Raw genomic sequence first — 16,890 nt, 5'->3', positions numbered from 1 at the left:
GAACAAGAAGATCTCCCAGTGAATCTATATAGGACACCCTCTAAAAATTCAATCCAAGTCAATAGACTGGCCTATAAGACTCTGAATTGTAACAGGACCCTCAGTATTCTCAACCGGGATATTAAGACCCCCAAATACAAAACGATACATAATAGCTCAGGACAATCTCTAACGAAATGGTCTTCAAATCCACATTTGAAACAAGTACCCATCTTTTTTCAACACTCCCAAAGTGAAATCTCCCACAATGTTCACATGTGGGCAATGGTATACTCTAGAAGAACCACCTTGACTAGAAGTTGAAACTGTCGATATGGTGACGTTGTAGGCTTAAACTTATACTACCCTTTAAGAAGACCACCCCTACCTCTCTTGTGGGACGAGCAGAAGCATCACCAGAACTATAAGTCTTTTGAATCGATCTATATCCCTGACTCAGTCTCTCCTACGCTCTAAATACACTCACTCAATCTCTCAATAGTCTTAGTTATCTCAACCAAAGCATCAAAGTTATCTCCTTGTGGGTAGCAACTTGACTTTGATCTCATATGAGTCATTCTTGAATCTCAAACATTGATTCAACTCGTTTTCCACAAGTCTAGTAGCATATCGAATCAACCTGATGAACGCAACCTAATAATCCATGACCAGAACATGTCACCCTACTCCAAACTCTAAAACTCATAATGTCACTCTTATAGGTATCTCTCTCTGATATAACGACTCCGAAAACGCTCCTTAAAAGGATCCCTAGTCACTGATTCAGCGGATACTCTTGGAAATCGAATGTCACCATCTAAATCCTTTTTTCTGAAGCATGTTAACGCTCCCTTCAACTTCTGCTCAAGTCCAGCTTCATCTCATCCATAATCCTCTCAATCCTCCAACCAATACTGAGCATTAATTAGATATCCCCCAGTAACACCCTCAAAAAGAACTACTAAATCAGCCCCATAGACGATGATATGTCTACAGTAGAAATATTCGTATGAGCTATAACCACACTTCGAAACATACAATAAATAACTATCAAAGACACCCTCATCCATCTCAGTATACTCATCCTCTGTGATAAGAGGATCTCTCACGGGCATAATCAGATCATCTCAGGAAGTAGATGGATAGACACGAGGAGCAGAAGGATCTTGATCTAGCGTTGAATCATCAATAGAAACATATGGTCGAGTTGCTCGTCCATGACCATGACTTGACCTACGACCTCAAGCACTCATCTGATAGATCTACAAGGCTCTATAGAAAAAATTTAAACCTAAGTTAGACTGACAAAAAAATATCAAATCTATTTAAAATGTTAAATGAGGTGACATTGTGTTTAAAAATATTGAAAATATCTTTTGAAATACAGTATTTAAGACTCATCAACAGTCCGAGTGTTTGAACCAAAGGCTTTGATACCACCAAGTGTAACCCTCAAACTCGACTTGGAAGTGAAGATTAAATCTAGGTGATCACATGACGTATTCAGAAGCCATTTTCATATTTAAAACGCAATCTAAATCCATTTAGGAAATAAAATCCATGTAACGGTAAACTACTGAAATAACCATTAGTAAGTTTCATATGATAAACATATACATATACCATCGCCATAAAATGTATAAAACATGATCAAAAAAAATATTAATAATATAGATACGAAAAGACAATAGTAAAACCATGTGTCACTAAAGTATATCAAAAATGACATACAAAAATATATAGTGGTATAAAAGTCAGGAGAGATCGGTCCTCCTGATGCCAAGTCCACCACTAGCCTACTGTCTGGTACTATTTGAAAAGTTCAAAAATAAAGAAGAGCTAAAAAGCCCTAGCACTGTAAAAAACATACAGATGAAATACTTTAGTAAAAGTTGATTTATAAAATAGGTTTTGAAAACATGAATACTACCCCATCCAATCACCAGAATGTGTAGGTTCCCTGAATCATATTCCACCTATACATCTAGTAAGGACCTTATACTGATAGCATAAGGGTCTGCGATAAGGACTTACCCTGTCAAAAATACAGAAATATAGCAATCAAATATCATATCAGAAATATACAGTAAATCAGATATCATGCATCAGAATATTTAATATAATCAGTATTTTAAAACAGTTCAGATAGATAGTTCAAAAAAATATTTTAAAACCAATAGTAAACTTTAATTCAGCTATTTACAGAAACCTACGAGTAACTCTCGAATAACATGTATTGTACGGATATGATGAACTGGAAGCGTCGAACCTAGTCAATCCTCGGTCAGGGGAATCACGAGTACCTTCATAAAAATATAATCCTAGATAAATTTCATAATCAAATCCTAGATAACTATGAAGAAACGCTAAAAATACTAAGCATTTCAGTTTAGCAGGCTCAATTCAGAACTTTCGAATCAAAATTTGGCAAAACAAATCGTAAAATCGGACTCATAAAGTCAAAAAATGTCAAGATTGAGGATTTGAAAAAAGTCAACGCTAATCAACAATCAAAGTCAATGCCGGTCAACTGTCAACAATGACGTTCAATGGTCACGATTAAACCCGATTGGACCGATTCGATTGGGTCGATTTAGGTTGAAATGGTTTGATTGGACGATGGTTTTGGTTTGGGCCAAACGAGTACACTGATCAAGCCAGATGCATGTAAAAGTCAGACATACGGATCAGCGGGTCGAGTTAACCCGCTTCTAGAATCCCACCATGACAGTAGACAAGCCCCAAGCACAGCGTGTAGGGGCTCATGCGAGCCTCGGGCATCATAAAATTTACGAAAAATTTATTAAAATTATTTTAAGCATTTTTAAGTTGATTACCAAACTCGGTCACCACGGTGAAAGACGGAGAGCTCGATTACACTACATCAAAAAAATTCACTATCTCACCCCTCCACACACCGATAACAAAGACAACAAGACAACTATCGTTGGACTCGATATGACACAAAAAACACGATAGTATGGGTGTTGTAGCTACCAGAGCTATGATTGACGACAAAATGTCTTTAAAAGATTTTTGGTCAAAAGTTCACAAAAAGAGAAGGTTACAGTTGAAAAATATTTTAGGTTTCTAAAAATGAAAACTTTATGTTTTGAGGGAATGAATTATACATGAGATCCCTAAGCTTTTGTTATCACTAAATTTATATCTTAATTAAATTAAAAGTTCATTTTGATCTCTAAATTTAATTAAAATTCATTTTAATCCTCAAAATTAATATTAAGAAAAATCTAAATCCTATTTTGAGTGACAGGGTAGCTTACCAAAGTCATAAGATGCTAGAGTAACCGTCATTAAGGAAGCAAAGGATTTGGAAAAGCTTACTTTTATTCTTTACTTGCACATGAAAATGAAGCTCAACAATGAGCTATATGAAAAGAAATTATAAAAGAAGAATGGTTGCCCTTAATTACAATTAAAGAAGAGAATGAATTTGGTGGCGAAGTGGATTAAGATTAAGAGATATTATATTTGTTAAAAAGATTTGTGAGATCAAGCCAAAAAGAAAAAAGATTTCAAATAAAGTAAGTTTCAAAGCTTAATCTATAACATACCAAGCTTGATTGTCTATAATGAAAGAAAATGAATCAAACAAAACACAGGTCAGTGTGACTCTTGGAGTGATGCATATTCTTATGATGAATCAAACAAACAAACACAAGGTCATTAAAGAACCAAAGGTAACTTCTAACTCATCTATTTTAATTTCTTAAACTCATTTGATGACTTACATATGCCTACTGAGTTTGAAGTTTGAAATCATGATTTCAAAACATTAAAAAAACTATTTTGAAAATAAAAGTTGAAAATAACTTACTAAAGGTAATCATGAACTTGAGAAAATGTAAGATTTTTTTGGTTTAATGATTCAGCTACCCAGCAGATACTAACAATCTATAATTTCATTATTCACACATAACACTTAAAAAATGTACAACTTTCAGCTATTTCCAGCCGCCAGATCCTGCCATTAAAGAAAAATCCAAGAATTTAACCGATGCACACAATGCACGAATGAATTTAATAATACACAATTTATAGCAGTTATCAAAAATCCCATTACCATTAGAAAACCATGCATGCCATCAGGCATGACAGGATCCGCTGAATGATTGAGAGTGAACCACTTCACATAGCGAATAGGAAGCAATTGGAATAACAGGGAAGATGCAGTGCACTGTCTTCCACAACCATCGGCTGCCTGAACGGATTTAACTGAATCTACAGGACAGAAGCAACACATGAATCATTAAAGTAAAAACTTCCAGATATATGTTCAAAACTTATGGGGAAGCAGGCATAGGATGTTAGATGGGGAAAGGGAAGCAGGCATAGGATGTTAGATGGGGAAATTAAGAGTGAAGGAGAACAGGCAGAGCATTGTAAAATTACAGGAACCCTGAGCGGCTGGCTTGTAACAGAGTTTATGCAGCATGCTGCAAGATGACAAGCTTCTTCACAATAGTCGGAAAATACGGCAGGGACATTTATCTTCTTTATTAGCTCCTGAAATGGTGATTACAAAACCAAATTTAGGGAGAATGGGGGGGGGGGGGATTCTGAACTGCTCAAGCAAAAAGGTCAGCATAAAATTGAAAGCTTTGAGTTTTCATAGAAACAGACACTTGTACAAAATCATGAAGAGAAAAAAATCTAGAGCGCGAAATGAAGACGTACTATAGTGGGTAACCAACTTGCATAAGCTGCGACGCCAGCATTTGGAGCAATAACTAAGTGTGGGAGGGAATCCTGTTACATGAGATATTCTTAGGAAATTGGTTTCAACAAAAAGACAATTCATACAATTCCCAAGATGAAAAACTTTACATGAGCAGACATAAAGGGAAAACACAAGGAAACACGGACCTTAGATATATCTATGAAACGTTCATGATAGTATCCTCTATGTAGTTGCAGTGTCACCGCAGAAGATGTACGAGAACCTACACCGCAGCTGGTTTTCTCATTTTCGTATTTGCAATTGCAATCTTGTTCAATGCAACGGGCATAGCTGTGTAGATCAATCGTATCACCATCTCTATGAATTAAATGGAAACAGGAAGCTTTAGAAATGCCCAGCACAAGTTTGAATCAAACCATCAATCATAGAAAGTTGGCTCATTTAGAAGAAAAACAAAGGATCAAAGACCAGTTTCTAATACAGCCCTTACAAATGCAAAAATTAGACCTAAGAGGAAAGTTATAACAGTTCGAGGGGAAAACCTATTCATGATAAGGTATTCAAACAGAGCAACCAGACCAGCCCCAAAATCTAGATATGAAGACAATTAAGACTAATCATTGTCATATTATGAATTGAATTATAGGGAAGTTGACAATTTAATCTATTCCCACCCAACCCAACTAGTTTGGGTTGTACTTCTAGCCAAGAGAAACAAGAAGTATAATTTCCGCAAAAAAATAATGGGAAAAACTAACCTATGATGTGGAACTGCAGGTACGATAAGCTCAATTTGAAGAAGAACCCCAGAAAACAGTGCACGTAACTCTCCAAAGACAGCGAGTTGAAGTAGCTCCCTCTCAGGTCCTTTGAACATACAAATAAAAAACACTAAGAAGTTAAGGGGGGAATAAGAAAAGACTAATTTTCTTAGGAAAAGAAAAGAGCCACACAAGCATGCATAATAAACATATCACATATTGTAAAAAATAATATAGTGCTCCATGTCGATGGATCATTACTTACTGACAGTATCTACTCTCTCATGCATCAGCAGTTAGTTTCAAATAAGTTCTAGCAAATTGAATACCTAGATGAATGCATATAGAAATTGCAAAGGGAGATTCAAAGCTAAAGATGATAGTGTACCAAGATAGTGTATGCGCAGTTTTCTGCTTTCTGAGGTCAACCTTCCTAATCCAGCAATTTGTATTGCATGATATATTGTAAGTGGCTGAGAAAAAAAATTATTGAAAAAATATATAATTAGTGTTAATATATGCAAGGAACTCGAAATCTACAAGGTATAGCATTTAATCAAATTTGCATTTGGATTCAATGACTTAATGATTTATTAATTTCCTTTAATTAAGTTTCTAACTTTAGTCTTAGAGAAAAATTGTTTTTGGATATCATTAGACCAGAAGCCATAACTAAACCTTTTGGAAATCGGGACTAGGGAGTTTACTTAGCATTTGATCATATATTTCTAAACAGATTAAAAGTAAAGCACCTCATAGAATTGAAAGATTATTACTTATAGACCAACGAAACCACTAAAATATCACCCTATGTTTCCACCATAGAAGAATAAAGAAATCACAGGTAAAAGATGCGACATAAAAACCAGTTGATGGTTAGAATGACAAAGTAGTAACATAGAACTGATTCTATAGCATACACTAGCATCCCATACCCAGTGAAGCAACAAAGAAACAGGTGATTGTAATGGAATGCACCTCCACTCATAGTAATCCTTCCAACTGCACAAATGTTTTGTTATTGGAGATGAAGGCTCTGCACTGTTACAAGGTTAATTCTTGAAGCATCCATTTGCCCATACAAAAAAGTAGGAAGTCTAGAAGCAAAAGGGATACCGTGACATGGGCACAAGATATTTGAGAGATTCCAGGTATCACTTTCAAACCTACAAACAAGGTTAAAGTGACCATAAGTTTCATCCGAACAACCATAAGCAATCAACTAGTTAAAGGGTCAAACTCTATATCTAGCAAAGGCTTAAAATATCATCACTGAAGAGTTAAGAATAAGGAGATTGAAGAGAACCTGGAATTACCAAAGGACGTAACCGGTGCACCACAACAGCATTCACAAGTCCACATCCCCACTTGATGAATGCCCCTCCTGCTCAAGAATGAACACCTGCTCTCTTGCTTTTCACTAATCTACAAAAACAAACCAGGTAACCAATTCAATTTAAGCCTAATATTAGGTTTAAATGCAATGTTTTATGGAACCCCTTATTTTCAAGCAAGTTGCCAGTTACCTGGAGCGTAGATTCTAGAGAAAACGTGAAAGGAAAATCGTTCAACAAATCGAAGCGCTTAATTTGCTTCCCTAACCTTTCACACTCTTCTCTATGTTCCTTCCAGTGAGAAATCTAGGGGCAAATTGTATTACAATAAAATTAAGTTTACGAAATAACATGGCACATAATATGTTGGAATTATTCCCTTTGAAATTGAAGAACCTGGTGAGAAGCAGAGCAATAAGAAACTGCCCCGCAGCGGCCGCACCGCTTTCTCGGGGGACCTAAGCACCGAGTTCCCCTTCGCAGCACACATTAATCGGACTTCGGCTGTTTTCTTTTCTGCCGGATCTCCCAGTGGGAAAACTCAGGTTCATATTATGGCCAACGAATGCTGGTTTGGACTTGTTGAATGGTGGCCCATTTACTCTTGCCCATAATTTTTTACTATTAAACTATAATCAAAAATTATTTTTGACCATCGATGTTTTAATTTGATTAAATAGATCATCTAACTATTTAAGTGTATCAATCAAACCACGTGCCGTTAACAGTTAACAGAACAGGTGATGTACCAGTTAAAAATATTTTGATATAATTACACAATTGGTTCATGTTATTAATATATTCTTTCAATTTGGTCCCATTTTAATAAATTAAATAATAATATGTCCTCATTCGATTGGAAGACTAATTTATTTTATTTTATTTTTAATTTATATATTTACTTGTCTCCAATCAGATGGTGACACATGTCAAAATAGAATGAAATGACATACAACAATATAAAATTATATCTTTATTCTTATGTAATTAGTTTATAGAGTTTGATAATAATAAAAATACTTGAATCACGTTATTAATTTATTTTTTTATAAATTAAATCTATAATTTTAAATATTTACTCCTTATTTAATAAAAATTAACAACTATTAACAATTAAAAATGTCACTAGAGTCCATAATTCAAACTATAGATTGATGTTTCAACCATAATCATTTGTTAAACAAAATTTTTATAAATATTTTTATATTTTATAAATATGTAAATATATTATATATTCCAATTAAGACTTCATCCAATCCCAACAACTCCAAGTACGATCTATAATGCATCTTAAGTACGATCTCAAAATTGTTTAAGGACAAGTCAACAATGGATTTATGATTAACAAGTCAAAATAATCCACAATTAGAGTAAGTAAAAAGATTGATTATTCAAATTTTGATGTAAGAGAAAATTGAAATGGGATATAGTAAAATTTAAAATATTATTTATGTTATAAAATTTTAATTATTTGATGATGAATATCTACTATTATTACATAAAGAAGAAGTCAAATTAGATCATACAATTTGGTGAGCCAACTCCTCTAAATAATTAAATATGCAAATTGACTCCCTTTTTGTAGATTAAAATGCTCTCTTACCCTTCAATTTTCATCCCTTCTTTTGTTGTTTCCTTTTTGTCTTTAATAAATAATTGGTCAAAACTGAGGAGTGGAACTTTCCGATACCAAATCACAATCATTACGAGATTCTTAAAAGAGTAAACTACAAATTTGGTTATTTTTGTTTGAAGTTTTTAAATTTATGGTCGTTAGATTCAAAATGCATAATTTTTAGTCACTTACATTATTGATTTATTAATATTCGGTCATTGAGATGTTAGTTTCGTGAGTTAGATGACATGACACGTTAGTAAAAAGTTTTTATTCTTATTTGAACCCTTAAAGTTTAGATAAATTACTAATCATAGGTCTTTTTGTAAATCCAAAATAATTCATGGATAAGATATTAATGTATCCATTTTTCCCATATATTTTCTTCCCCAAACTTATCTTCTCCGTTGCTTCCACTACTTCATCTTCCCCAAACGAATGTGATAAAATATCAAAAAGTTTTTGAATTTCTTGATTGTGAAACGTAATGAGGAGATGAAATTGAATTTCGATGCTCCGCTTTTATCAGTGAGGCGGTTTTCGGGGACATCTTCTGTTTTCAACTTTTCCACTTTTTGTAAACTCAAAAATCTGGCATTATATTTATTCTTCTTTTCTTCAAGTTTTCAACTTTGTCGTCACGCTTTGATTAAAATCAAAAACAACCTTCTCGAACTTTCTCAACTGCCCTCAATTCAGCTCCCAATTTACAAAATTCATCGATCTTTGTTCCTTAATTCGTCTCCTGATTTCCTTATTTTCACCACTCTTTTCAAAATCCTACCTATCGCTAATATTTGGTTACTGATTTCATTCTCCGATTTCGAAATTCTCTCAAATTAGGGCTCTAAAATTATAATATGAATTTGTTATCATTTGATCGATAAAACCTTGAGTTGGTTCCTACCCAACTCAATTCATATCAAAACATGAAATATTCAGTACTTGAATTTCTTAAAGAAAGAAGATCCAAGCTTTAAAAATCTCACTTAGCCTTTTTCTAAAAACCCTCCCTGGTTTTAATCCCTAATTCAGTCCAGAAGAATTATGAAAATTCATTGATTACCCCTTTCATTTTCAATCAAAAAGTAATACCCATGTAACACCCAAAACCCGATTAGGTCTTAAGTGTTACATTAAGCTACCGAGGTAACCCCTTATTTTCACAACATGCTCATTCACTTTTCAAAAAGTACTAAATGGTTCCAAAAGAATATACATGACAGTTATAAAAATACTTTTATAAATCGGGGCTCTGTGACACATAGTTTAAAACCAAATAATACAACTCAAAGTTATAAATCTGAATACAATAATAAAGTTCTTATGAATACACATGCCCACTAAAGCTACAATATAGTACTATGGAAGAGATGCTGAAAGTCTTGTTGTGATTGTGCTCCACAAACAGCTCAAGCTAATAACCCGCGAACGGAAAACATCTGAACGCTGAGCTTACAAAGCTCATGTGACACCCCAATTTAAGGGCTAAATTTTTTTCCTAAATTTATTTTGGGATTAATTTTGATTTTTGATTAATTTCGATGACTAAAATGAAATTTTGATTTAGTTCGGATTTGAATTTATAAGAAACAAGAACTCAAAGACCAATGGTATGTTTTTGTCATTCTCCTTAATTGTTGGTTTAAAGCATCTTAAAAAAGCTAGACACTCCTCATTTAGAAACTCTACAATTTTTTTATTTTGCTCTCTCATTTTTTTAACTTGTCTTCTCGAAGTAACCTTTAAACTACGTTTTACTGCCGACCGTAGCTTCATTTATTACACCGCCCATACCATTATGATCATTGTGTCGTCCTGAGTCCACCGGTACTAGTTTCGTAGCCTCAGTCGCTGAAGTATGAAGGGATGAGCGTTAGTAAGTTTTTGATGAGTCATTATCGAGTTCTTTGTCGTTCACCATTGTAACCCGAGATTGGTAAGTGGCTCAAAACCCATCAAAATAATTTTTAGAATTTTTTTCATAATTTTCAACCACCAGAAACATCGCACACACCCCCAAACGCCACTACCGCATGTGGGGCTTTTTTACCGCCTAGTGAACCTTTTAGAATAGGGTCAACCCAACCCGCTGACCAGTTAACCCGTCTATTTGACCCACAAAATTGTCCAAACCAATTTTGAATCAGCCCAAACCCAAATCGATCTAATCAAACCAGATCAATCTGGAGCTGAATTTACCGTTAACTTTTGATCGCCATTGACCATTGACCTCCGCCGTTGACTTTGACCGTTGATTGACGTTGACATTTTTAAAAACCTCCCTCTTGACATTTTTTGATGTTCTGAGTTCGATTTTGCGGACTGTTTTGTCAAATTCTAATCCAAAAGCCCCAAATCAAGCCCGTTAAACAATAAATGCTTAGTATTTTTAGCATTTTTGCTTATTTAGTTGGAATTTGATTATGGAATTGATCTGGGATTATATTTTCATGAAAGTACTCGTGATTCCTCTGACCAAGGGTCGACTAGATCCAGTGCTTCCCATTTGGCAGGCCAGCTTGATACACATTCTTTGAGAGCTACTCATAGGTTTTCGTAAATTATTTAATTAGGATTTATTATTTATCATACTAGGATTGTGATTTAGTTTTTCGATTCGTAGGATCTAGCATTGTCGTTAATCGTGATAAGCAAACCCGATAGTAGAACACCTTACCATGCTTTTCAAATCGGTTTAGGTGTGTTCCTGATGGTGTTACATTAATGTTTTGAATTACTTATCTGATTTGTTCTAGATTTCTGACGATATTTTAAAATTATAACTTCATGATATCTATTTTATAGTATGCATGAAATTTTGACATCTGATTTACTGTATATTTCTAACACGATCTCTATTATTGTATTTTATATATTTGATTCTGGAATATGTCATGATTTTATGTTTTAAAGCATTAACTCGAACATATGCATATTTACTGTCGTTGGGGGTATGATTGGAGGAAATATCTCAGGCTTAATCTATGACTTGTAAGACCTTACTGCATGCTCATATGTTTTATGCATAGGGTAAGTCCTTACCGCAGGTCCTTATGCTATCAATATTAGGTCCTTACCAGGTGTACAAGTTGGTGTATAGTTCAGGGGAACCTACATGTTTCAGTGTTCGAATGGGGGTAATGTTCATGTTTTAAAAGCATATTTTATAAATTAAGTTTTACTAAAATATTTATCTAAATGTTTTTATACACCGTAAGGAGCACACTAAGCTTTTTAGCTCACTCTATAATTTTTAACTTTTCAGTTACTATCCAATAATAGCCTAACAGACTTGACATCAAGAGTATCGACTGTTCACCCTTTTGATTCACTGTATATTTCTACAAGCCTCTTTATTCATATTTTGGTGACACATGTTTTTACTACTGTCTTGACATAATTGTATTACCAGTATTTTGTTTTCTGATGTTCGTAACTCTATATGTTTACCGTATGGATATTTCGGATGGTTATTTTTGTATCATATTGTTATATAGGTTCTTATTTACTGAAATGGATTTTAATTATGTTTTAATTATGGAAAGGAAATTTTATATACGACATGTGACCGCTTAGATTCAGTCGTAATGTCTAGGTCGGGTCTAGGGGGTTACACTTGATGGTATTAAAGCCTTTAGCTTTAAACACTCGAACTTTGGAAGAGCCTTAAATATGGTATTTTTAAAAGATGTTTTCTGATGTATTAAATGTGTTACATTATTTTAAAACTTTTAAATATATTTGAGATCTTTGATGTCATTCTAATTTAGATTTAAATTCTTTTTGTAGAGCCTAGTAGATCGTTCTGATAAGTGCTCCAAGTCGTATGACAAGTTATGGTCATAATCGACCGACTCGACCTTCTATTTCTATAGAGGACCCGAAATTAGCTAGAGATACTCATACTCCGCGTGTCTATCTATCTGCTCCCCATGAGGATCTGGCTATGCTTTTAAGAGACCTTCCTGTCTTCGAGCATGAGTATTGTGAGATGGATCAAAGTGTCATTGATAGAGCTGCTTATCGCATATTTTAGAGGGCAGCTAGAGCTCCTTCTAATATTTCTACTGTGGATATATCTATATCTCTAGAGGATGTTGTAGTAGTTTCATTTGAGGGCATTATTAGGGAACCTCCGACTGATGCCAAGTACTAATTGGATGATACTAAGAGGACTATGGATAAGATGGAGTTAAGGCCCGAACAAAAATTGAAGGGAACACTAGCCTTGATTAAGAATAAATGGATAAGATGGTGTCGTTCGATTTCTAAGAGTATCCCGATGGATCAGTTGACATAGTGTTGGGATTTTCAGAAGCTCGATTCGACAACCGGAACGGTTTGCAAAGAGGGATCGAAACGGTTTTTGAGTTTAAGGAGTAAGGAGATTGAAAGATAGAAAATTGCACAACGATTTAGAGTGGTTCGACTTTCTAAACCAAAGTCTACGTCCACTACCTTAGCTCCTCACCAAGGATTTTCCAACAAATTCACTAATTTGTTCTTTCTTTTGAGGACAAAGAGATAACCTTACAACTCCTTAGTTTTTACGGGCTAAACTAGAACCTTTCCCTAGCTTTTACACGGGATAAGCTAGAACATTTCCCCTTTACAAAAGGATAAAATAAGTAAACAAGAAAACCTCTCTAAGGTAGATGTTTACAAGATTGAGCTCACAAGAACAAAATATTTACAAGAGAAAGATGAAAAAAGATTGAAAAACTCTTCTCTTGTGTTTGATTGCTTGGATAGTTGTTCTCTTACTTCTTCAAGTGTCCTTAGCTTATATTTATAGCTTGGAATGTGTTTGATGTCGTATATAACCGTTGGGGATGTTTTGGAGCCGTTTGGGGATGATTTTTCTACTCAAAAAGGCTGCCCATAACATGGTGCATCGATGTACTATCAAGGTGCATCGATACCCCTTCATTAAATTCAAATAAACTAGCCGTTGCAGCCTTGGTGCATGGATGCATCGATGCACAGAAAGATGCATCGATGCACTAATTACATTCGAAATGGAGTGCATGGATGCACTACATGGTACATCGATGCACTAGTGGAAGGTACATGGATGCACTTTTGGCACCCTTTAGCATTTTTGCTCAAATCCGAATTTAATGACTTTGAATTTTTTTTGAAACCTTTTTAAAACTTTGAATAAATTAAATTCAAGTCCAAAAACATTTTGCCTTTAAATTTTTTATATCGAAACATAATTCAACAATCTCCCTCTTTTTGATATAACAAAATATTTAAAAAATTGTTTTTGGAAAAACTCCCCCTTAATAAAATGTTTAATGAAAAAGATATTAATTGTTAACAAAATGATATCAATTGTTACCAATTGTTTGAAAATATATGAAAATGTTAAACTCCCCCTTTTTCATTAAGAAATTGGATTTTTCAAACCAAAACTTTTTCCCCTTTTTGTTATATAAAAAATAATTCAATCTTTGAAGTTCAAAATAACTTTGGAGAGTAAGTAGTAATTTTAAAATTTTAAAAATCATTTGAAAAATCAAAGCTCCCCCTCAATAAATACATTCCAAACAAAATTAAGCTTTTAGGATCATGACACTTAAACAAAATTGAATTTCAACAAATAATAACAAACATGTTAGTAGTACATGAAATTCAATATATCAAAGTCTAAAATATTTTATGCAATATTAATTATTGAAATTAAGTGCATATGCATAAAGTTTTCCAAAAATGTTATGCATTTGAAAATTTTGATATCAATTGTTAGATAGATATCATTTTCATTTAAATCACATGCATAAACATTTAAATTTAGGTAAAAAAAATTAAAATTTGTAAAATAAAAGTTTTTGAAAAATTGATATCAATTATTAGAGAGATATCATTTGCATTAAAACCAATTTTGACCAAAATTTTATTATGATGAACTAAAAATAAAAAAAATCATTAAAAAATTAAAATGTTCATCATAACCATTTTTTTAAACATACATGAGATTAAAAACAATGCATAATCATTTAAAATTAAAACTCATGCATGCATAAATCCTATGAGCAACCAAAAAACTAAAATTAAAAACATTAAGCTTAGAGGTTACCCATTCCTTTTCATGTGTGGCTAGAGCATCTTGAATATCATCATCTTCATCGCCATTGCTCCCACACACCTACAAGAGACATTCATTTCAATTTTGGTATCCAAATTGTTTTGGATCCTTGGATGTTAGTTTCAATGCCCCTTGTTCCCTTAGGAACCCATACTTGTCTAATTTTAAAATATTTTCCTTTCTTTAAAGGACAAGTATGTTCCAAATTACCATAAAAATGACAATGTGAGCATTTTGCCATTTTTAAACAGAATAGGTTATTTTTAGAAATTAATTCTTTTCTTTTGTTAAGCCTTCAAGCTTAACTCCTAACATAAAATTTTCTTTTTCTAAATCATTTATTTTGATTTTTGAAAGCTCTAAATTATTTTTCAAATTTTCATTTTGATTTTCAAAATCAACTTTTGCTTTCAAAATCAAATTATCTTTAATTTTGAGTTTTGAAATTAATTTCGTATATTTGGAATTCATGGTCTAAAATCCCAAATACAACCTATTATAAGCATCTTGTAACTCATCAAAAGTAAATGAATTAAATTCATTTGAGTTAGAAGATACCTCGAATTCTTCTTGAGTGGTCATGAGGCATAGGTTGACTACTTCATCTTCATCATTGGAATTATCTTCATCACTCCAAGATGCAATAAATGTCTTCTTCCCCTTTTTCTTTAGAAGAGGGCATTCATACTTGACATGCTCATTTCTTTGACAATTGAAAAATATCAGGGACTCTTCTTCTTGGTTGATTCATGTTTCACTTCCTTGGAAATCATAAATCTCTTTAGTTCCTTCAAAAGCTAGACCATCTCTTCTTCTTGTTCATCATTGTCTTCATCCGCCTCATCACTTGAATCTTGATAGCTTTCATTGGCGGATTTGAAAGCAATGCCTACATCATTCTTCTTCTTGTTTTTCTTCTCTTTCCTTTCTTCATCTTCCTTCACCATCATCTCATGAGTGAGAAGGGAACCAATTAGCTCGTCGAGAGTAAGAGACTTTAAGTTTCTTTCTTCGATAATGGTCTTCTTCTTCGATTGCCACTCCTTTGAAAGAGAGTAGATCATCTTCCTCACAAGCTTCTAATTAGGGATTACTTTTTCATATCCCTTGAGACCGTTGACAATCACATAAAATCTATTTGTCATAGCTTTGATGTCTTCATCGAGTTTCATCTTGAAGTTCTCGTAGCTATGGTTGAGAAGACTTTTCTTTGATTCCCTCACTTCGTCGGTTTCTTCATGAGTGACGTGGAGCTTATCCCAAATCTCTTTGGCACTGGAACAATATGAGATTCTTCCATATTCATTTGGTCCTAAAGCACATAATAGAATATGTATAGCCTTAGAGTTAAGCTGGAAATTTTTCTGCTCTTCTCTACTCCAATCGTTGTACTTACCGGGTGGAGAGGAGTAACCGTCCATGATTGAGTTCCAAGCTCCTAGATTGTATGATTGAATAAAGTACATCATCTTATTCTTCCAATGTGCATAATTTGCTCCATTGAAGAAGAGTGGCTTGATGACCGGTTGTGAATCCATAATGGGATATTCTTTAAGATAATAAGCACCGAAGGAAAAAGTCATTTCTTTGTCGGTTGTGTCAGAAATTGGTAGAGCTTCTTCGAGGATCGTCTCAAGGTGGTTAAACTTTTTTAACGAGTTAGACACTGATATCAATTGTTAGGATTTTTGGAAGCTCGATTCGGCAACCGGAACGGTTTGCAAAAAGGGGTCAGAACGGTTTTTGAGTTTAGGGAGTAAGGATATTGAAAGATAGAAAATTGCACAGCGATTTAGAGTGGTTCGAATTTCTAAACCAAAGTCTACGTCCACTACCTTAGCTCCTCACCAAGGATTTTCCAAAAAATTCTCTAATTTGTTCTTTCTTTTGAGGACAAAGAGATAACCTTACAACTCCCTAGTTTTTCAGGGCTAAACTAGAACTTTTCCCTAGCTTTTACACTGGATAAGCTAGAACCTTTTCCTTTTACAAAAGGATAAAATATGTAAACAAGAAAACCTCTCTAAGGTATGTGTTTACAAGATTGAGCTCACAAGAACAAAATATTTACAAGAAAAATATGAAATAAGATTGAAAAACTCTTCTCTTGTGTTTGATTGCTTGGATAGTTGTTCTCTTACTTCTTCAAGTGTCCTTAGCTTGTATTTATAGCTTGGAATGTGTTTGATGTCGTATATAACTGTTGGGGATATTTTGGAGTCGTTTGGGGATGATTTTCTACTCAAAAAGGCTGCCCATAACATGGTGCATCGATGCACTATCAAGGTGCATCGATACCCCTTCATTAAATTCAAATAAACTAGTTGTTACTAGCTGTTGTAGCCTTGGTGCATGGATGCACAGCAGGATGCATGGACGCACAGCAAGATGCATCGATGCACTAA

At 33.9% G+C, this 16,890-nt stretch overlaps 1 protein-coding gene across 1 annotated transcript; it reads right to left on the bottom strand.

Annotated features, from left to right (window-relative positions):
* Positions 1–3,834: 3,834 nt before the first annotated feature.
* On the bottom strand, positions 3,835–7,281 carry LOC120151436 (zinc finger MYND domain-containing protein 15-like). Its single transcript, XM_039163894.1, is given in 13 exon segments — positions 3,835–3,964; positions 4,064–4,221; positions 4,393–4,506; positions 4,678–4,749; positions 4,867–5,038; positions 5,440–5,548; positions 5,831–5,915; positions 6,378–6,478; positions 6,559–6,608; positions 6,749–6,867; positions 6,969–7,082; positions 7,173–7,248; positions 7,250–7,281. Coding segments are annotated over 12 exon segments (1,122 nt in total). The 5' UTR covers positions 7,267–7,281; the 3' UTR covers positions 3,835–3,964; positions 4,064–4,128.
* Between the last annotated feature and the right edge of the window lie 9,609 nt (positions 7,282–16,890).

The sequence above is a fragment of the Hibiscus syriacus genome, unplaced genomic scaffold, assembly GCF_006381635.1.
Source record: "Hibiscus syriacus cultivar Baekdansim isolate YM2019G1 unplaced genomic scaffold, ASM638163v2 tig00111057_pilon, whole genome shotgun sequence".
Lineage (NCBI taxonomy): Eukaryota > Viridiplantae > Streptophyta > Magnoliopsida > Malvales > Malvaceae > Hibiscus > Hibiscus syriacus.
This window is presented reverse-complemented; position numbering and strand designations above follow the sequence as displayed.